Below are 21,731 nucleotides of genomic sequence, written 5' to 3' on the forward strand. Positions count from 1 at the left end.
TGTCCGGAGAAAGGGTCGGAGTTAGAGAGGGGTCAGGACCCAGACCCACAGGACCGTGTCCGGAGAAAGGGTCGGAGTTAGAGAGGGGTCAGGACCCAGACCCACAGGACCGTGTCCGGAGAAAGGGTCAGAGTTAGAGAGGGGTCAGGACCCAGACCCACAGGACCGTGTCCGGAGAAAGGGTCGGAGTTAGAGAGGGGTCAGGACCCAGACCCACAGGACCGTGTCCGGAGAAAGGGTCGGAGTTAGAGAGGGGTCAGGACCCAGACCCACAGGACCGTGTCCGGAGAAAGGGTCGGAGTTAGAGAGGGGTCAGGACCCAGACCCACAGGACCGTGTCCGGAGAAAGGATCGGAGTTAGAGAGGGGTCAGGACCCAGACCCACAGGACCGTGTCCGGAGAAAGGGTCGGAGTTAGAGAGGGGTCAGGACCCAGACCCACAGGACCGTGTCCGGAGAAAGGGTCGGAGTTAGAGAGGGGTCAGGACCCAGACCCACAGGACCGTGTCCGGAGAAAGGGTCGGAGTTACAGAGGGGTCAGGACCCAGACCCACAGGACCGTGTCCGGAGAAAGGATCGGAGTTAGAGAGGGGTCAGGACCCAGACCCACAGGACCGTGTCCGGTGTTAGAGAGGGGTCAGGACCCAGACCCACAGGACCGTGTCCGGAGAAAGGGTCGGAGTTAGAGAGGGGTCAGGACCCAGACCCACAGGACCATGTCCGGAGAAAGGGTCGGAGTTAGAGAGGGGTCAGGACCCAGACCCACAGGACCGTGTCCGGAGAAAGGGTCGGAGTTAGAGAGGGGTCAGGACCCAGACCCACAGGACCATGTCCGGTGAAAGGGTCGGAGTTAGAGAGGGGTCAGGACCCAGACCCACAGGACCGTGTCCGGAGAAAGGGTCGGAGATAGAGAGGGGTCAGGACCAATACCCACAGGACCGTGTCCGGAGAAAGGGTCGGAGTTAGAGAGGGGTCAGGGCCCAGACCCACAGGACCGTGTCCGGAGAAAGGGTCGGAGTTAGAGAGGGGTCAGGACCAATACCCACAGGACCGTGTCCGGAGAAAGGGTCGGAGTTAGAGAGGGGTCAGGACCCAGACCCACAGGACCGTGTCCGGAGAAAGGGTCGGAGTTAGAGAGGGGTCAGGACCCAGACCCACAGGACCGTGTCCGGAGAAAGGGTCGGAGTTAGAGAGGGGTCAGGACCCAGACCCACAGGACCGTGTCCGGAGAAAGGGTCAGAGTTAGAGAGGGGTCAGGACCCAGACCCACAGGACCGTGTCCGGAGAAAGGGTCGGAGTTAGAGAGGGGTCAGGACCCAGACCCACAGGACCGTGTCCGGAGAAAGGGTCGGAGTTAGAGAGGGGTCAGGACCCAGACCCACAGGATCGTGTCCGGAGAAAGGGTCGGAGTTAGAGAGGGGTCAGGACCCAGACCCACAGGACCGTGTCCGGAGAAAGGGTCGGAGTTAGATAGGGGTCAGGACCCAGACCCACAGGACCGTGTCCGGAGAAAGGGTCGGAGTTAGAGAGGGGCCAGGACCCAGACCCAGAGGACCGTGTCCGGAGAAAGGTTCGGAGTTAGAGAGGGGTCAGGACCCAGACCCAGAGGACCGTGTCCGGAGAAAGGGTCGGAGTTAGAGAGGGGTCAGGACCCAGACCCACACCACCGTGTCCGGAGAAAGGGTCGGAGTTAGAGAGGGGTCAGGACCCAGACCCACAGGACCGTGTCCGGAGAAAGGGTCGGAGTTAGAGAGGGGTCAGGACCCAGACCCACACCACCGTGTCCGGAGAAAGGGTCGGAGTTAGAGAGGGGTCAGGACCCAGACCCACAGGACCGTGTCCGGAGAAAGGGTCGGAGTTAGAGAGGGGTCAGGACACTTACCCACAGGACCGTGTCCGGAGAAAGGATCGGAGTTAGAGAGGGGTCAGGACCCAGACCCACAGGACCGTGTCCGGAGAAAGGGTCGGAGTTAGAGAGGGGTCAGGACCCAGACCCACAGGACCGTGTCCGGAGAAAGGGTCGGTTAGAGAGGGGTCAGGACCCAGACCCACAGGACCGTGTCCGGAGAAAGGGTCGGAGTTAGAGAGGGGTCAGGACCCAGACCCACAGGACCGAGTCCGGAGAAAGGGTCGGTGTTAGAGAGGGGTCAGGACCCAGACCCACAGGACCGTGTCCGGAGAAAGGGTCGGAGTTAGAGAGGGGTCAGGACCCAGACCCACAGGACCGTGTCCGGAGAAAGGATCGGAGTTAGAGAGGGGTCAGGACCCAGACCCACAGGTCCGTGTCCAGAGAAAGGGTCGGTGTTAGAGAGGGGTCAGGACCCATACCCAGAGGACCGTGTCCGGAGAAAGGGTCGGAGATAGAGAGGGGTCAGGACCCAGACCCACAGGACCGTGTCCGGAGAAAGGGTCGGAGTTAGAGAGGGGTCAGGACCCAGACCCACACCACCGTGTCCGGAGAAAGGGTCGGAGTTGGAGAGGGGTCAGGACCCAGACCCACAGGACCGTGTCCGGAGAAAGGGTCGGAGTTACAGAGGGGTCAGGACCCAGACCCACAGGACCGTGTCCGGAGAAAGGGTCGGAGTTAGAGAGGGGTCAGGACCCAGACCCACAGGACCGTGTCCGGAGAAAGGGTCGGAGTTAGAGAGGGGTCAGGACCCAGACCCACAGGACCGTGTCCGGAGAAAGGGTCGGAGTTACAGAGGGGTCAGGACCCAGACCCACAGGACCGTGTCCGGAGAAAGGGTCGGAGTTAGAGAGGGGTCAGGACACATACCCAGAGGACCGTGTCTGGAGAAAGGATCGGAGTTAGAGAGGGGTCAGGACCCAGACCCACAGGACCGTGTCCGGAGAAAGGGTCGGAGTTAGAGAGTGGTCAGGACCCAGACCCACAGGACCGTGTCCGGAGAAAGGGTCGGAGTTAGAGAGGGGTCAGGACCCAGACCCACAGGACCGTGTCCGGAGAAAGGGTCGGAGTTAGAGAGGGGTCAGGACCCAGACCCACAGGACCGTGTCCGGAGAAAGGGTCGGAGTTAGAGAGGGGTCAGGACCCAGACCCACACCACCGTGTCCGGAGAAAGGGTCGGAGTTAGAGAGGGGTCAGGACCCAGACCCACAGGACCGTGTCCGGAGAAAGGGTCGGAGTTAGAGAGGGGTCAGGACCCAGACCCACAGGACCGTGTCCGGAGAAAGGGTCGGAGTTAGAGAGGGGTCAGGACCCAGACCCACAGGACCGTGTCCGGAGAAAGGGTCGGAGTTAGAGAGGGGTCAGGACCCAGACCCAAAGGACCGTGTCCGGAGAAAGGGTCGGTTAGAGAGGGGTCAGGACCCAGACCCACAGGACCGTGTCCGGAGAAAGGGTCGGAGATAGAGAGGGGTCAGGACCCAGACCCACAGGACCGTGTCCGGAGAAAGGGTCGGAGTTAGAGAGGGGTCAGGACCCAGACCCACAGGACCGTGTCCGGAGAAAGGGTCGGAGTTAGAGAGGGGTCAGGACCCAGACCCACAGGACCGTGTCCGGAGAAAGGGTCGGAGTTAGAGAGGGGCCAGGACCCAGACCCACAGGACCTTGTCCGGAGAAAGGGTCGGAGTTAGAGAGGGGTCAGGACCCAGACCCACAGGACCGTGTCCGGAGAAAGGATCGGAGTTAGAGAGGGGTCAGGACCCAGACCCACAGGACCGTGTCCGGAGAAAGGGTCGGAGTTACAGAGGGGTCAGGACCCAGACCCACAGGACCGTGTCCGGAGTTAGAGAGGGGTCAGGACCCAGACCCAGAGGACCGTGTCCGGAGAAAGGGTCGGAGTTAGAGAGGGGTCAGGACCCAGACCCATAGGACCGTGTCCGGAGAAAGGATCGGAGTTAGAGAGGGGTCAGGACCCAGACCCACAGGACCGTGTCCGGAGAAAGGGTCGGAGTTAGAGAGGGGTCAGGACCCAGACCCACAGGATCGTGTCCGGAGAAAGGGTCGGAGTTAGAGAGGGGTCAGGACCCAGACCCACAGGACCGTGTCCGGAGAAAGGGTCGGAGTTAGATAGGGGTCAGGACCCAGACCCACAGGACCGTGTCCGGAGAAAGGGTCGGAGTTAGAGAGGGGCCAGGACCCAGACCCAGAGGACCGTGTCCGGAGAAAGGTTCGGAGTTAGAGAGGGGTCAGGACCCAGACCCAGAGGACCGTGTCCGGAGAAAGGGTCGGAGTTAGAGAGGGGTCAGGACCCAGACCCACACCACCGTGTCCGGAGAAAGGGTCGGAGTTAGAGAGGGGTCAGGACCCAGACCCACAGGACCGTGTCCGGAGAAAGGGTCGGAGTTAGAGAGGGGTCAGGACCCAGACCCACACCACCGTGTCCGGAGAAAGGGTCGGAGTTAGAGAGGGGTCAGGACCCAGACCCACAGGACCGTGTCCGGAGAAAGGGTCGGAGTTAGAGAGGGGTCAGGACACTTACCCACAGGACCGTGTCCGGAGAAAGGATCGGAGTTAGAGAGGGGTCAGGACCCAGACCCACAGGACCGTGTCCGGAGAAAGGGTCGGAGTTAGAGAGGGGTCAGGACCCAGACCCACAGGACCGTGTCCGGAGAAAGGGTCGGTTAGAGAGGGGTCAGGACCCAGACCCACAGGACCGTGTCCGGAGAAAGGGTCGGAGTTAGAGAGGGGTCAGGACCCAGACCCACAGGACCGAGTCCGGAGAAAGGGTCGGTGTTAGAGAGGGGTCAGGACCCAGACCCACAGGACCGTGTCCGGAGAAAGGGTCGGAGTTAGAGAGGGGTCAGGACCCAGACCCACAGGACCGTGTCCGGAGAAAGGATCGGAGTTAGAGAGGGGTCAGGACCCAGACCCACAGGTCCGTGTCCAGAGAAAGGGTCGGTGTTAGAGAGGGGTCAGGACCCATACCCAGAGGACCGTGTCCGGAGAAAGGGTCGGAGATAGAGAGGGGTCAGGACCCAGACCCACAGGACCGTGTCCGGAGAAAGGGTCGGAGTTAGAGAGGGGTCAGGACCCAGACCCACACCACCGTGTCCGGAGAAAGGGTCGGAGTTAGAGAGGGGTCAGGACCCAGACCCACAGGACCGTGTCCGGAGAAAGGGTCGGAGTTACAGAGGGGTCAGGACCCAGACCCACAGGACCGTGTCCGGAGAAAGGGTCGGAGTTAGAGAGGGGTCAGGACCCAGACCCACACCACCGTGTCCGGAGAAAGGGTCGGAGTTAGAGAGGGGTCAGGACCCAGACCCACAGGACCGTGTCCGGAGAAAGGGTCGGAGTTAGAGAGGGGTCAGGACACATACCCAGAGGACCGTGTCTGGAGAAAGGATCGGAGTTAGAGAGGGGTCAGGACCCAGACCCACAGGACCGTGTCCGGAGAAAGGGTCGGAGTTAGAGAGTGGTCAGGACCCAGACCCACAGGACCGTGTCCGGAGAAAGGGTCGGAGTTAGAGAGGGGTCAGGACCCAGACCCACAGGACCGTGTCCGGAGAAAGGGTCGGAGTTAGAGAGGGGTCAGGACCCAGACCCACAGGACCGTGTCCGGAGAAAGGGTCGGAGTTAGAGAGGGGTCAGGACCCAGACCCACACCACCGTGTCCGGAGAAAGGGTCGGAGTTAGAGAGGGGTCAGGACCCAGACCCACAGGACCGTGTCCGGAGAAAGGGTCGGAGTTAGAGAGGGGTCAGGACCCAGACCCACAGGACCGTGTCCGGAGAAAGGGTCGGAGTTAGAGAGGGGTCAGGACCCAGACCCACAGGACCGTGTCCGGAGAAAGGGTCGGAGTTAGAGAGGGGTCAGGACCCAGACCCAAAGGACCGTGTCCGGAGAAAGGGTCGGTTAGAGAGGGGTCAGGACCCAGACCCACAGGACCGTGTCCGGAGAAAGGGTCGGAGATAGAGAGGGGTCAGGACCCAGACCCACAGGACCGTGTCCGGAGAAAGGGTCGGAGTTAGAGAGGGGTCAGGACCCAGACCCACAGGACCGTGTCCGGAGAAAGGGTCGGAGTTAGAGAGGGGTCAGGACCCAGACCCACAGGACCGTGTCCGGAGAAAGGGTCGGAGTTAGAGAGGGGCCAGGACCCAGACCCACAGGACCTTGTCCGGAGAAAGGGTCGGAGTTAGAGAGGGGTCAGGACCCAGACCCACAGGACCGTGTCCGGAGAAAGGGTCGGAGTTACAGAGGGGTCAGGACCCAGACCCACAGGACCGTGTCCGGAGTTAGAGAGGGGTCAGGACCCAGACCCAGAGGACCGTGTCCGGAGAAAGGGTCGGAGTTAGAGAGGGGTCAGGACCCAGACCCATAGGACCGTGTCCGGAGAAAGGATCGGAGTTAGAGAGGGGTCAGGACCCAGACCCACAGGACCGTGTCCGGAGAAAGGGTCGGAGTTAGAGAGGGGTCAGGACCCAGACCCACAGGATCGTGTCCGGAGAAAGGGTCGGAGTTAGAGAGGGGTCAGGACCCAGACCCACAGGACCGTGTCCGGAGAAAGGGTCGGAGTTAGATAGGGGTCAGGACCCAGACCCACAGGACCGTGTCCGGAGAAAGGGTCGGAGTTAGAGAGGGGCCAGGACCCAGACCCAGAGGACCGTGTCCGGAGAAAGGTTCGGAGTTAGAGAGGGGTCAGGACCCAGACCCAGAGGACCGTGTCCGGAGAAAGGGTCGGAGTTAGAGAGGGGTCAGGACCCAGACCCACACCACCGTGTCCGGAGAAAGGGTCGGAGTTAGAGAGGGGTCAGGACCCAGACCCACAGGACCGTGTCCGGAGAAAGGGTCGGAGTTAGAGAGGGGTCAGGACCCAGACCCACACCACCGTGTCCGGAGAAAGGGTCGGAGTTAGAGAGGGGTCAGGACCCAGACCCACAGGACCGTGTCCGGAGAAAGGGTCGGAGTTAGAGAGGGGTCAGGACACTTACCCACAGGACCGTGTCCGGAGAAAGGATCGGAGTTAGAGAGGGGTCAGGACCCAGACCCACAGGACCGTGTCCGGAGAAAGGGTCGGAGTTAGAGAGGGGTCAGGACCCAGACCCACAGGACCGTGTCCGGAGAAAGGGTCGGTTAGAGAGGGGTCAGGACCCAGACCCACAGGACCGTGTCCGGAGAAAGGGTCGGAGTTAGAGAGGGGTCAGGACCCAGACCCACAGGACCGAGTCCGGAGAAAGGGTCGGTGTTAGAGAGGGGTCAGGACCCAGACCCACAGGACCGTGTCCGGAGAAAGGGTCGGAGTTAGAGAGGGGTCAGGACCCAGACCCACAGGACCGTGTCCGGAGAAAGGATCGGAGTTAGAGAGGGGTCAGGACCCAGACCCACAGGTTCGTGTCCAGAGAAAGGGTCGGTGTTAGAGAGGGGTCAGGACCCATACCCAGAGGACCGTGTCCGGAGAAAGGGTCGGAGATAGAGAGGGGTCAGGACCCAGACCCACAGGACCGTGTCCGGAGAAAGGGTCGGAGTTAGAGAGGGGTCAGGACCCAGACCCACACCACCGTGTCCGGAGAAAGGGTCGGAGTTAGAGAGGGGTCAGGACCCAGACCCACAGGACCGTGTCCGGAGAAAGGGTCGGAGTTACAGAGGGGTCAGGACCCAGACCCACAGGACCGTGTCCGGAGAAAGGGTCGGAGTTAGAGAGGGGTCAGGACCCAGACCCACACCACCGTGTCCGGAGAAAGGGTCGGAGTTAGAGAGGGGTCAGGACCCAGACCCACAGGACCGTGTCCGGAGAAAGGGTCGGAGTTACAGAGGGGTCAGGACCCAGACCCACAGGACCGTGTCCGGAGAAAGGGTCGGAGTTAGAGAGGGGTCAGGACACATACCCAGAGGACCGTGTCTGGAGAAAGGATCGGAGTTAGAGAGGGGTCAGGACCCAGACCCACAGGACCGTGTCCGGAGAAAGGGTCGGTATTAGAGAGGGGTCAGGACCCAGACCCACAGGACCGTGTCCGCAGAAAGGGTCGGAGTTAGAGAGGGGTCAGGACCCAGACCCACAGGACCGTGTCCGCAGAAAGGGTCGGAGTTAGAGAGGGGTCAGGACCCAGACCCACAGGACCGTGTCCGGAGAAAGGGTCGGAGTTAGAGAGGGGTCAGGACCCAGACCCACAGGACCGTGTCCGGAGAAAGGGTCGGTTAGAGAGGGGTCAGGACCCAGACCCACAGGACCGTGTCCGGAGAAAGGGTCGGAGTTAGAGAGGGGTCAGGACCCAGACCCTCAGGACCGTGTCCGGAGAAAGGGTCGGAGTTAGAGAGGGGTCAGGACCCAGACCCACAGGACCGTGTCCGGAGAAAGGGTCGGAGTTAGAGAGGGGTCAGGACCCAGACCCACAGGACCGAGTCCGGAGAAAGGGTCGGTGTTAGAGAGGGGTCAGGACCCAGACCCACAGGTCCGTGTCCGGAGAAAGGGTCGGAGATAGAGAGGGGTCAGGACCCAGACCCACAGGACCGTGTCCGGAGAAAGGGTCGGAGTTAGAGAGGGGTCAGGACCCAGACCCACACCACCGTGTCCGGAGAAAGGGTCGGAGTTAGAGAGGGGTCAGGACCCAGACCCACAGGACCGTGTCCGGAGAAAGGGTCGGAGTTAGAGAGGGGTCAGGACCCAGACCCACACCACCGTGTCCGGAGAAAGGGTCGGAGTTAGAGAGGGGTCAGGACCCAGACCCACAGGACCGTGTCCGGAGAAAGGATCGGAGTTAGAGAGGGGTCAGGACCCAGACCCACAGGACCGTGTCCGGAGAAAGGGTCGGAGTTAGAGAGGGGTCAGGACCCAGACCCACAGGACCGTGTCCGGAGAAAGGGTCGGAGTTAGAGAGGGGTCAGGACCCAGACCCACAGGACCGTGTCCGGAGAAAGGGTCGGAGTTACAGAGGGGTCAGGACCCAGACCCACAGGACCGTGTCCGGAGAAAGGATCGGAGTTAGAGAGGGGTCAGGACCCAGACCCACAGGACCGTGTCCGGTGTTAGAGAGGGGTCAGGACCCAGACCCACAGGACCGTGTCCGGAGAAAGGGTCGGAGTTAGAGAGGGGTCAGGACCCAGACCCACAGGACCATGTCCGGAGAAAGGGTCGGAGTTAGAGAGGGGTCAGGACCCAGACCCACAGGACCGTGTCCGGAGAAAGGGTCGGAGTTAGAGAGGGGTCAGGACCCAGACCCACAGGACCATGTCCGGAGAAAGGGTCGGAGTTAGAGAGGGGTCAGGACCCAGACCCACAGGACCGTGTCCGGAGAAAGGGTCGGAGATAGAGAGGGGTCAGGACCAATACCCACAGGACCGTGTCCGGAGAAAGGGTCGGAGTTAGAGAGGGGTCAGGGCCCAGACCCACAGGACCGTGTCCGGAGAAAGGGTCGGAGTTAGAGAGGGGTCAGGACCAATACCCACAGGACCGTGTCCGGAGAAAGGGTCGGAGTTAGAGAGGGGTCAGGACCCAGACCCACAGGACCGTGTCCGGAGAAAGGGTCGGAGTTAGAGAGGGGTCAGGACCCAGACCCACAGGACCGTGTCCGGAGAAAGGGTCGGAGTTAGAGAGGGGTCAGGACCCAGACCCACAGGACCGTGTCCGGAGAAAGGGTCAGAGTTAGAGAGGGGTCAGGACCCAGACCCACAGGACCGTGTCCGGAGAAAGGGTCGGAGATAGAGAGGGGTCAGGACCCAGACCCACAGGACCGTGTCCGGAGAAAGGGTCGGAGTTAGAGAGGGGTCAGGACCCAGACCCACAGGATCGTGTCCGGAGAAAGGGTCGGAGTTAGAGAGGGGTCAGGACCCAGACCCACAGGACCGTGTCCGGAGAAAGGGTCGGAGTTAGATAGGGGTCAGGACCCAGACCCACAGGACCGTGTCCGGAGAAAGGGTCGGAGTTAGAGAGGGGCCAGGACCCAGACCCAGAGGACCGTGTCCGGAGAAAGGTTCGGAGTTAGAGAGGGGTCAGGACCCAGACCCAGAGGACCGTGTCCGGAGAAAGGGTCGGAGTTAGAGAGGGGTCAGGACCCAGACCCACACCACCGTGTCCGGAGAAAGGGTCGGAGTTAGAGAGGGGTCAGGACCCAGACCCACAGGACCGTGTCCGGAGAAAGGGTCGGAGTTAGAGAGGGGTCAGGACCCAGACCCACACCACCGTGTCCGGAGAAAGGGTCGGAGTTAGAGAGGGGTCAGGACCCAGACCCACAGGACCGTGTCCGGAGAAAGGGTCGGAGTTAGAGAGGGGTCAGGACACTTACCCACAGGACCGTGTCCGGAGAAAGGATCGGAGTTAGAGAGGGGTCAGGACCCAGACCCACAGGACCGTGTCCGGAGAAAGGGTCGGAGTTAGAGAGGGGTCAGGACCCAGACCCACAGGACCGTGTCCGGAGAAAGGGTCGGTTAGAGAGGGGTCAGGACCCAGACCCACAGGACCGTGTCCGGAGAAAGGGTCGGAGTTAGAGAGGGGTCAGGACCCAGACCCACAGGACCGAGTCCGGAGAAAGGGTCGGTGTTAGAGAGGGGTCAGGACCCAGACCCACAGGACCGTGTCCGGAGAAAGGGTCGGAGTTAGAGAGGGGTCAGGACCCAGACCCACAGGACCGTGTCCGGAGAAAGGATCGGAGTTAGAGAGGGGTCAGGACCCAGACCCACAGGTCCGTGTCCAGAGAAAGGGTCGGTGTTAGAGAGGGGTCAGGACCCATACCCAGAGGACCGTGTCCGGAGAAAGGGTCGGAGATAGAGAGGGGTCAGGACCCAGACCCACAGGACCGTGTCCGGAGAAAGGGTCGGAGTTAGAGAGGGGTCAGGACCCAGACCCACACCACCGTGTCCGGAGAAAGGGTCGGAGTTAGAGAGGGGTCAGGACCCAGACCCACAGGACCGTGTCCGGAGAAAGGGTCGGAGTTACAGAGGGGTCAGGACCCAGACCCACAGGACCGTGTCCGGAGAAAGGGTCGGAGTTAGAGAGGGGTCAGGACCCAGACCCACACCACCGTGTCCGGAGAAAGGGTCGGAGTTAGAGAGGGGTCAGGACCCAGACCCACAGGACCGTGTCCGGAGAAAGGGTCGGAGTTACAGAGGGGTCAGGACCCAGACCCACAGGACCGTGTCCGGAGAAAGGGTCGGAGTTAGAGAGGGGTCAGGACACATACCCAGAGGACCGTGTCTGGAGAAAGGATCGGAGTTAGAGAGGGGTCAGGACCCAGACCCACAGGACCGTGTCCGGAGAAAGGGTCGGAGTTAGAGAGTGGTCAGGACCCAGACCCACAGGACCGTGTCCGGAGAAAGGGTCGGAGTTAGAGAGGGGTCAGGACCCAGACCCACAGGACCGTGTCCGGAGAAAGGGTCGGAGTTAGAGAGGGGTCAGGACCCAGACCCACAGGACCGTGTCCGGAGAAAGGGTCGGAGTTAGAGAGGGGTCAGGACCCAGACCCACACCACCGTGTCCGGAGAAAGGGTCGGAGTTAGAGAGGGGTCAGGACCCAGACCCACAGGACCGTGTCCGGAGAAAGGGTCGGAGTTAGAGAGGGGTCAGGACCCAGACCCACAGGACCGTGTCCGGAGAAAGGGTCGGAGTTAGAGAGGGGTCAGGACCCAGACCCACAGGACCGTGTCCGGAGAAAGGGTCGGAGTTAGAGAGGGGTCAGGACCCAGACCCAAAGGACCGTGTCCGGAGAAAGGGTCGGTTAGAGAGGGGTCAGGACCCAGACCCACAGGACCGTGTCCGGAGAAAGGGTCGGAGTTAGAGAGGGGTCAGGACCCAGACCCACAGGACCGAGTCCGGAGAAAGGGTCGGTGTTAGAGAGGGGTCAGGACCCAGACCCACAGGACCGTGTCCGGAGAAAGGGTCGGAGTTGGAGAGGGGTCAGGACCCAGACCCTCAGGACCGTGACCGGAGAAAGGGTCGGAGTTAGAGAGGGGTCAGGACCCAGACCCACAGGACCGTGTCCGGAGAAAGGGTCGGAGTTAGAGAGGGGCCAGGACCCAGACCCACAGGACCGTGTCCGGAGAAAGGGTCGGTGTTAGAGAGGGGTCAGGACCCAGACCCACAGGACCGTGTCCAGAGAAACAGTCGGAGTTAGAGAGGGGTCAGGACCCAGACCCACAGGACCTGTCCGGAGAAAGGGTCGGAGTTAGAGAGGGGACAGGACCCATACCCACAGGACCGTGTCCGGAGAAAGGGTCGGAGTTAGAGAGGGGTCAGGACCCAGACCCACAGGACCGAGTCCGGAGAAAGGATCGGAGTTAGAGAGGGGTCAGGACCCAGACCCACAGGACCGTGTCCGGAGAAAGGATCGGAGTTAGAGAGGGGTCAGGACCCAGACCCACAGGACCGTGTCCGGAGAAAGGATCGGAGTTAGAGAGGGGTCAGGACCCAGACCCACAGGACCATGTCCAGAGACAAAGGGCAGTGGTAGAGACGGGCTGGTTCCCACCCCAGAACCACACAGTTAGAAACTCCGCACCCACTGACCCAGCCCCCACAGCCCATCCGGGCATGCAAACCTCGAGAGAACACAATGTAACTCGGCGACCAACGAGGACAGCCGAACCGGATCACCAGTGTCGGGCGGGACGTGGTGTAACCGGGACAGGAGACGGGCGTGACGGGGTGTAACCGGGACAGGAGACGGGCGTGACGGGGTGTAACCGGGACAGGAGACGGGCGGGGCGGGGTCTAACCGGATCACCAGAGACGGGTGGGATGGGGTGCAGAGGGGTACTTACAGCAATGAAGCTGGACAGGAAGTGGGTGAAGACGTTGTCTGACAGGAGACCAGTGCTCAGCACAAGCTGCTTCGCCTGATCATAACAGGCCAACTGCGGGAGAAAGTCCGAGCAATTCAGTCACATCCCTAATGCACACCCCGTCTAGACAGCAGCCCAGATGGCTAGACGGCCCTAAACCCAGCCCCACCTGCAATTTCAGCCATGCACTGTAACAACTAAGCCACAACTTGCGCAGAGAGACCCAAACCAGAGAGTTCAATGCTAACACTGCCTCCCCAGCCCAGGAGCAGATGACCAGGTTTCACTGACTGTGGGGAGCTGGTCTCTCCCTCGCCCCATATGCCCCTACACACCCCCCACCGGCCTAGGACAGTGTGGTGGGGGCAGAGAGACCCTTCCCCCTCAGCACGTCAGCTCCCCACCTCTCCTGCACTGCCCGCCCCCTCACGCTCCTACAGTTCAGTGTGTGGGAGTCCGTCTGGTCACGTTTCATTTCTGTTTCTCTGCCGGCAGTCCTGCTCAACCCTCTCATCGATGAACTTGTGTCAACGACGACTTTGCAACTGCCTCACTGACGAGCAGCCCGGTATAGCGTACTGACTGGCGGAACGCCTCACAGCGCCAGCAGTCCGGGTTCAATTCCTGCCAGTGCCCTCCCTGTGACCCCGCGGGTCTCCTCCGGGTGCTCCGGTTTCCTCGCACGGTCCAAAGGCGTACGGGTTCGGGCCAGTGAGCCGTGGACGTGTGCTGGTGCCGAAAAGATGCTGACCCCAGCACGTCCTCGGACTGAGCTGGCTGACGTTGCAAACGACGCGACGCAACGCACACGTGACAAGAAAATATCATCTTTAACATAGAGACCCCCTCCCCCCGGACACTCAATATCACTTCCTACCTGCCCAATGGTGACGAGGGCTCCTCGACTCGATGCCATGGTGGCGCCGGAGAACAATTTCTTCACACCCTCTGCGAGGGGAGAACGTCTGCTCAGTCAGGGCACCGGGAGTATCGCCCGCACCCGCACCCCCACCCGGTCAGGGAACTGGGAGTATCGCCCGCATCCCCACCCTCGGTCAGGGCACCGGGAGTATCGCCCGCACCCCCACCCGGTCAGGGAACTGGGAGTATCGCCCGCACCCCCACCCGGTCAGGGAACTGGGAGTATCGCCCGCATCCCCACCCCCGGTCAGGGCACCGGGAGTATCGCCCGCACCCCCACCCGGTCAGGGAACTGGGAGTATCGCCCGCATCCCCACCCTCGGTCAGGGCACCGGGAGTATCGCCCGCACCCCCACCCTCACATCACCCCACCCCCTCCCGGTCAGGGCACCGGGAGTATCGCCCACACCCCCACCCGGTCAGGGAACTGGGAGTATCGCCCGCACCCCCACCCGGTCAGGGAACTGGGAGTATCGCCCGCACCCCCACCCGGTCAGGGCACGGGAGTATCGCCCGCATCCCCACCCTCGGTCAGGGAACTGGGAGTATCGCCCGCACCCCCACCCTCACATCACCCCACCCCCTCCCGGTCAGGGAACTGGGAGTATCGCCCGCACCCCCACCCTCGGTCAGGGCACCAGGAGTATCGCCCGCACCCCCACCCTCACATCACCCCACCCCCTCCCGGTCAGGGAACTGGGAGTATCGCCCGCACCCCCACCCTCGGTCAGGGCACCAGGAGTATCGCCCGCATCCCCACCCCCCGGTCAGGGAACTGGGAGTATCGCCCGCACCCCCCACCCGGTCAGGGAACTGGGAGTATCGCCCGCACCCCCACCCTCAGTCAGGGCACCGGGAGTATCGCCCGCACCCCCACCCTCGGTCAGGGCACCGGGAGTATCGCCCGCACCCCCACCCTCACATCACCCACCCTCGGTCCTATCCTATCTCAGCTCCACTCACCCCTCCCACCCCAAATAAAAACTGCACACTCTCTGGTGAGAATCGGGAAGCATGCTGAGTGGTTTTGCCCCGGTCTGGGTCAGCAAGCCCAGCGCACAGGAGCGAGAGAGCACTGTCCGCCCTCTCCACCTCGGACAAGGTGCTGGGTTAAGGCAGCAGCTTCTCTCAGGGATCTCCACCACGTAGGCCATGCCTTCTTTTCATCATTACCACAGCCCACCTAAGGTGTGTGTGTACACACATACACACACACACTCAGACACTCACACATGCACACGTACACACACGCACACGTACACACGTATACACACACACTCAGACACTCAGACACACACGTACACACACACACACGTACACACACACACGCACACGTACACACACACACAAATAAATTCACTTTGAGCACAGGTAAAGACCTCGGTTACAATCGGGCAGTAAACGCAAAAGCCTGAAAGCTTAAAGACGGTTTCTACCCGACCGTCATCAGACCCTTGAACGCACCTCGTACGATAAGATGGAATCTTGGTCTCACATTCACCTTGTTATGGTTTTCTATCTTATTGTTCACCCGCACTGCACTCTTTCAGTTACACTTTACTCTACATTGTTATTATTCTGCCTTGTTCTAACTCGTCACTGTGTATTGATCTGATCTGTATGAACGATAGTAAAAGTCTCTCACTGTATGTTGGTAATGTGTCAATATTAAACTAATACCAAATCTCTGTTCCCACCCCGTGCATGGGGCCCTGGCCGCTGAACAGCTGAGACTCTGCCCGAGTATCAGCAAGATCCCAGAATTTGGGGTGGGGGAAGTGAAGTGAATGGTGGAGCACTCCTGCCCCCCAGTGGCTCCCAGTCTAACTGCAGCCTCCACAGAGCCTGAACATGGAACATTATAACCCAATACAAACACGAGGAAATCTGCAGACGCTGGGAATTCAAACACACGCACAAAATGTTGGTGGAACACAGCAGGCCAGGCAGCACCTATAGGGAGAAGCACTGTCGATGTTAGGGTCTCAGCCCGAAACGTCAACAGTGCTTCTCCCCATAGATGCTGCCTGAACAATTGTGCGAATCTTTGAACCTACTCCAAGATTAATCAAACCCTTCCCTCCCAGACAATTCTCCATTTTCCTTTTGTCCATGTGCCAAAACTTTACAGTATTGCAGGTCTCCAGCCCTGAGACTTCATTTACAACTCCCTGTACCCCATAAAGGAATTCGTGGTGACCCTGTAATACACGTCCTGACATGCAAGGATGGCTGAAGAAACTGCAAGCAATCTCGATGCCGACATTGCATGGGCTTCCCTGACTTTAAACACCTTCCCACCGGCAGCGCTGCGGAAACACTGAGTGGCGAGGGTGGGGATCGTGTGTCTCCCTGGTGCTGACCCAGCTGGAGACGAGGGGGAAATCACTCACCTTCCCGGAAGACTCGGTAAATCCCGTCCAGTGCGTGTTTGTAGCTGCCGGGGAGAGAGGAAGCAGCAGTGAGCCACGGTACACACAGCCTGCGCTTCAACAGCGCCTGTCCCATCCCTGCCACAGGGTCACACAGCACCCGGGGATCTGCCCCCTACAGCGGACTCACTGCTGTCATGTGGGTACAGTAAGATCCCACTAACGGAGGCACAGGACACTGCAGACGCTGGAATCTAGAGCCAGAAACCACCTGCAGGGGTATAGCAGGGCAGGCAGCATCTGGGGTGGGGAAGGAACCCACGTTTCGGGTCGAAACCCTGCATTGGGACAGAGAGAGACAGGAGACTATCGGGGTGGGGGGACAGGAGCAGGAAAAGATGATGGGCTTATCTCTTGCCCCCATCTCACTATCTGTCCTTCAACCCAAACACAGACAATTCATCTCCCCACCCACCCCCGCTGTGAGTTCACCAGCAGACGATTTGGAGAAACGACTTCTGAACAAATTCCCACCGACCTGGGTGAGAAGCCCTTTATAAAAGTTTATTCACGTCACATATACACAAGGTTCAGAAATTCAATATTTACAAGACAGTAGGTATACTCAGATTAAAACATGGTTACTAGCATCTATAAAACTGTCCATACTGTCTATAGACCTCTGCTCCCAAAAGTTCCCCACTGTGCTCCTTGTGACCACGCGCTCCCTCTCCAGGGGCAGCCGGTGCACGAATGAATGCTTGGAAAAGGGGCAGCGCCCTCCACTTTCCGCTGCCTAGTCCCGTGAGCGGCCATCTTGGTCAGGCCCAGGAGCCAGCCTCACTGCCGAACTGGGTGCCCGTATACGAGGAGCGCGGGACTAAAGTGCAGGCAGAAGCCCCTTCAGAAACTCAGAGAGGGGCTGCAGCCTCGTGGTACACCGACTCCTCCTGGCCACAGAATGGACAGCTGGACGGGGTGTCAGTGAACCCGTTCTACGGTACTGTCCAATGCAAACCCTTCCACTCCGGTCCCCTCAGTGTCTCCAGGGGTGGGAGAATTGTGGGTGACACCAGGGTCTATATGCATCCCCCCCCCCCCCACACACGGAAAGGCAGCTCGTCCAATGGTACGGCTCTTTACCAGCTGCATCCCACTCATTTTCCATCCAGCTCCCTCACCCTCCCCTACCTCCCGTCACCTCACTCACTGCCACCCACCCATTCTCCCTCCACCCTACCCCTCACTACCTCCATCTCTCCGAGTGACTGTATGGCGCCCCCCCCCCCCCCCCACCCGACCTGTCTCTTACTGGGGACCCACTGATGCCATAAGCAGCTGCACTTTCCTCCCAACCATCCCGTACCCTTCTCTCCTCACCTGCCTCGAGGGAGGTAGGAAGGGTGGGTGGGTAGATGTGGAGGGATGAGCCGAGTTCCTCCCCCTCTCATCCCTCTCCATTCCAGAGCCCAAACCACCACTTGCTCCTCCTGGGCAAGTCGACAGCAGGCATCGTCCCAGTGCCTGTCCCTGCAGGGTCCAACCTGCCCAACCCCAGACCCTGAACTGCCCCCCTTCCCCCTCAGGGGAACTCACGCCAACAAAATCACCGCACTGTCACCCGACAGGCAGGAGGGCCGGCTCCCTGAGGAGTGCCCGGCCAACACTCACTTCCTCCGCAGCTCGACCGGCAGCTTCATGTCGTTCTGCATCCTGCAAGGGAAGGAAGGGGCAGAGGGTCGGTTACAGGGTCCGAGTGCCCATCGCAACCCTGGGGGGTGGGGGAAAGCGGAATGAGTCCGTAGCTCAAGGGACCGGGAAACGCCCCCATCTACCCCACACGGGGAAAACTCGATCAGCAGACAGCAGAGAGGAGGGAGTTCAAGCCCAGCCGAATCCCAGGAGCAGGGCACACTGGGAGGGAGGGAGAGGAAGGCTGAGGTCACCCCGCATGGTTGTGGGATAGCAGGGGGGCGCTGAGGGTGATTAACCAGCCCTGTCCCTGGGAGGCAATGAGGGGGGTTCACAGCCAAGAGGCTCGTAATGCCCCCTCAACTACCATCCCTGCCCTCCACCTGCTCCTCGTCTCTCCGTGGCCCCTGAGTCAGCGCTGACCACCAGCTGCTGTCTGAGGTGCTGAAATCCAGGAGCTAGCGTGGGTGCAGGAGGGTGGGCAAGGGGTGCAGTGGGAGAGTGAGCAAGGGGGTGGAGAGAGGGGGGTGGAGAGGGAGCGGGGGGTGGAGAGGGAGCGGGGGGTGGAGAGGGAGCGGGGGGTGGAGAGGGAGCGGGGGGTGGAGAGGGAGCGGGGGGTGGAGAGGGAGCGGGGGGTGGAGAGGGAGCGGGGGGTGGAGAGGGAGCGGGGGGTGGAGAGGGAGCGGGGGGTGGAGAGGGAGCGGGGGGTGGAGAGGGAGCGGGGGGTGGAGAGGGAGCGGGGGTGGAGAGGGAGCGGGGGGTGGAGAGGGAGCGGGGGTGGAGAGGGAGCGGGGGTGGAGAGGGAGCGGGGGGTGGAGAGGGAGCGGGGGGTGGAGAGGGAGCGGGGGGTGGAGAGGGAGCGGGGGGTGGAGAGGGAGCGGGGGGTGGAGAGGGAGCGGGGGGTGGAGAGGGAGCGGGGGGTGGAGAGGGAGCGGGGGGTGGAGAGGGAGCGGGGGGTGGAGAGGGAGCGGGGGGTGGAGAGGGAGCGGGGGGTGGAGAGGGAGCGGGGGGTGGAGAGGGAGCGGGGGGTGGAGAGGGAGCGGGGGGTGGAGAGGGAGCGGGGGGTGGAGAGGGAGCGGGGGGTGGAGAGGGAGCGGGGGGTGGAGAGGGAGCGGGGGGTGGAGAGGGAGCGGGGGGTGGAGAGGGAGCGGGGGGTGGAGAGGGAGCGGGGGGTGGAGAGGGAGCGGGGGTGGAGAGGGAGCGGGGGGTGGAGAGGGAGCGGGGGTGGAGAGGGAGCGGGGGGTGGAGAGGGAGCGGGGGGTGGAGAGGGAGCGGGGTGGAGAGGGAGCGGGGGTGGAGAGGGAGCGGGGGTGGAGAGGGAGCGGGGGTGGAGAGGGAGCAGGGGTGGAGAGGGAGCGGGGGTGGAGAGGGAGCGGGGGTGGAGAGGGAGCGGGGGTGGAGAGGGAGCGGGGGTGGAGAGGGAGCGGGGGTGGAGAGGGAGCGGGGGTGGAGAGGGAGCGGGGGTGGAGAGGGAGCGGGGGTGGAGAGGGAGCGGGGAGGGGAGAGGGAGCGGGGAGGGGAGAGGGAGCGGGGAGGGGAGAGGGAGCGCCAAGCAAGGTTGGTGTCGCCGGAGCCCACTGACCTGACATTGACCATATCCGCCGGTGTGCCAACAAATCCGCCAGTGAAACCTGCGGGAACATAAGTGGGTTAAAGCGGTTGGAGAGGTCGGCACAGGGAGCAGGCAGAGATCGGAGAACTCACACCCAGCCCATGCGAGCGCAGCCCGACGGTAGGGAGAGGGAGCGAGGAGGAGCTCGGCCAAGGAGACACACGGACACCGGATACACGCATGCAGCTACAGGGACAAGGACACAAACGATAAATGGCGAGACGCAGAGAATGTCGGCCTCCAACTAACCTCCAAAGGCTCCCAGCAGAACTTTCTGGTAGAAGGGGAGGGAGCCGGTGTTTCCTCTGGCCAGCCGGTCCCTCACTGTCTCATAAATAGCGAAGCGGGTCAGTGAGTAGGTGAGCTTCAGTGAGGGTGGGGGGGGGGGTGAGAGAGGTAAAGTTACCAGAGCAGCAGCACCTCATCACAAAACCCCACCACCCCCAGACCTCATGGGCACAAACCTTTCCCCAAGCCCCCCCCCCCCCCCGACCCCCTCGCCTCTGACTTTCCACGAGCTGTTGGACGGTCCTGGCCAAATCCAATCAGTGCGGATCGCTGCATCTGCCTGGAGTTGTATGCCGGCGGGAGGGGGCGAAGGTGAGAGAGACCCCCCCAGCCCCCCCCCATCTCTAGAGTACGGTGGCTTCTGTGCTGGTGAGGGAGGACAGATGCGATGGGTTGACTGGAACATTTTAAGATGCTGAGGTTTCTCACCAGGGTGGGTGGGAGTGCTCATCCTCCAGGAAAACATCTAGGACTTTAGACAGATGCGTAATGAGCAGGGGGGAGAGGTCAGTGTGGGATTGAGGAGGTAATTCAGTTGTGATCTTGCTTTCAGCTGACCAGATTCGCCCCCAAACCTTCCCACCAGTCACTGCCCCCACATCTCCCCTCCAAAATCTAGGGGTGGGGGGTGGGGAGGGCAGGATTCACGAACAGTGTGCGCGCCCATGCACATGCATAGAAACACGCAGCACTAACGTGCGCATATATCGTACACAAAACACACGCTCACTCTCTCCAACACTCACAGACCCACACAGCCACATTTACCCAGCAGATTTAATTGCACAGTAAAAGCCCCACTCTGTACTCTCCCAGGTTTAGGAGGGCAGATGTTAGGGCCAATGACTGGCGGGAAGATTTGGGACTGACTCTGGGAATGAATCTGGTCAGCTGAGTCCGAGAGGGTGCAGTTAGCCGAGAATCCACTGGGGGGCAGTCGTGCTCCACCAGCGGCAAAGCCTGGCCTTGCCACTCAGAACACAGTACACAATGTTGTGGTCTTTTCAGCTACTCCAACACTTCCCTCCTACAAAGCCCTCCAGTTTTCGATTATCCGTGTGCCTATCTAAGAGACTCTCGACTGTCCCTAATGTATCTGCCTCTACCACCACCGTTGGCAGGGCAATCTGCACACCCACCACTCTTGTTTAAAAACTTCTCTGACAGCCCTCACTCCTGCCCCACTCCACTTTCCTTTCAGCTCACTGGGTCCCATCTCCCGTACTCCATTCATACTCGCTGGGCCCCCCTGCCTGCCTCTGAGCTGTTCAGACAGAACACTGGCTGCGTCCCAAGTGAGAATGCGTTTTGAATGGCTCGGAGCCCGGATCAGTGAATGGTCCTGAATCACGAGTTCAAACTCAGCACGGTAGGTGCAGTCTCCTTGGCGACGGTTCATTAACCAGCAAAACGCCACCAGGACTCCCTGGTTTGGGCAGTCCTCAGTTCCCCGTACGCACTCCCTGTGTCCAGGTGAGCCCACCGTTCCCCACACACAGCTGGGTGCAGAATCATTACAAGCACCATTTTTGAAACCCCCACTGGCCGGATTTCAGTTAACTCTTTCCCTGGCGTCACGCTGAAGTTGCACAAGATGTTGGCGAGGCCTGATTTGGAGTATTGTGGGCAGATTTGGTCACCTACCTACAGGAAAGGTGTAAACAAGGTTGAAAGAGTGCAGAGAAAGTTTACAATGACGTTGCCGGGTCTGGAGTACCCGAGTTATAAAGGGAGATTGAATAGGTTAGGGCTTCAATCCTTAGAATGTAGAAGATTGAGAGGCGTTTTAACAGAGGTATACAACATCATGAGGGGTGTAGACAGGGTAAATGCTAGCAGGCTTTTTCCACTGAGGTTGGGTAGAAGTCATGGGTTAAGGGTGAAAGGTGAAAAGTTTAGGGAAACATGAGGGGAAACTTCTTCACTCAGAGGGTGCTGAAAGTGTGGACAAGCTGCCAGCACGAGCGGTGAACGCGAGCTCGATTTCAACGTTTCGGACAGTAGGGGTACTGAGGCCTGTGTTCCCGGTGCAGGTCGATGGGAGTAGGCAGATCAGCATGGACTAGATGGGCCGAAGGGCCTGTTTCCACACTGAGCTGACTCGCTCTCCTGGAGATCAGGAGGATGGGGGTGTTGTGGAAAACCTACAGGGTAGAAGGACCCCAGGAATGAAAGGAT

General features: G+C 61.0%; 1 protein-coding gene across 3 annotated transcripts in view; it reads right to left on the minus strand.

The window, feature by feature from the left end:
- slc25a10a (solute carrier family 25 member 10a) overlaps positions 1-21,731 on the minus strand; it is a 40,925-nt gene that overhangs the window by 10,536 nt on the left and 8,658 nt on the right. For all 3 annotated transcript variants that reach the window (XM_059948368.1, XM_059948367.1, XM_059948366.1), the window contains 6 exons: positions 19,515-19,629; positions 19,236-19,284; positions 17,633-17,674; positions 15,983-16,026; positions 13,546-13,616; positions 12,648-12,740 (listed from right to left, as the gene is read on the minus strand). In XM_059948368.1, the coding sequence (XP_059804351.1) occupies positions 12,648-12,740; positions 13,546-13,616; positions 15,983-16,026; positions 17,633-17,674; positions 19,236-19,284; positions 19,515-19,629 (414 nt within the window). The remainder of the gene's footprint in view (positions 1-12,647; positions 12,741-13,545; positions 13,617-15,982; positions 16,027-17,632; positions 17,675-19,235; positions 19,285-19,514; positions 19,630-21,731) is intronic.

This window comes from Hypanus sabinus, chromosome 23 (genome assembly GCF_030144855.1).
Source record: "Hypanus sabinus isolate sHypSab1 chromosome 23, sHypSab1.hap1, whole genome shotgun sequence".
Classification (NCBI taxonomy): domain Eukaryota; kingdom Metazoa; phylum Chordata; class Chondrichthyes; order Myliobatiformes; family Dasyatidae; genus Hypanus; species Hypanus sabinus.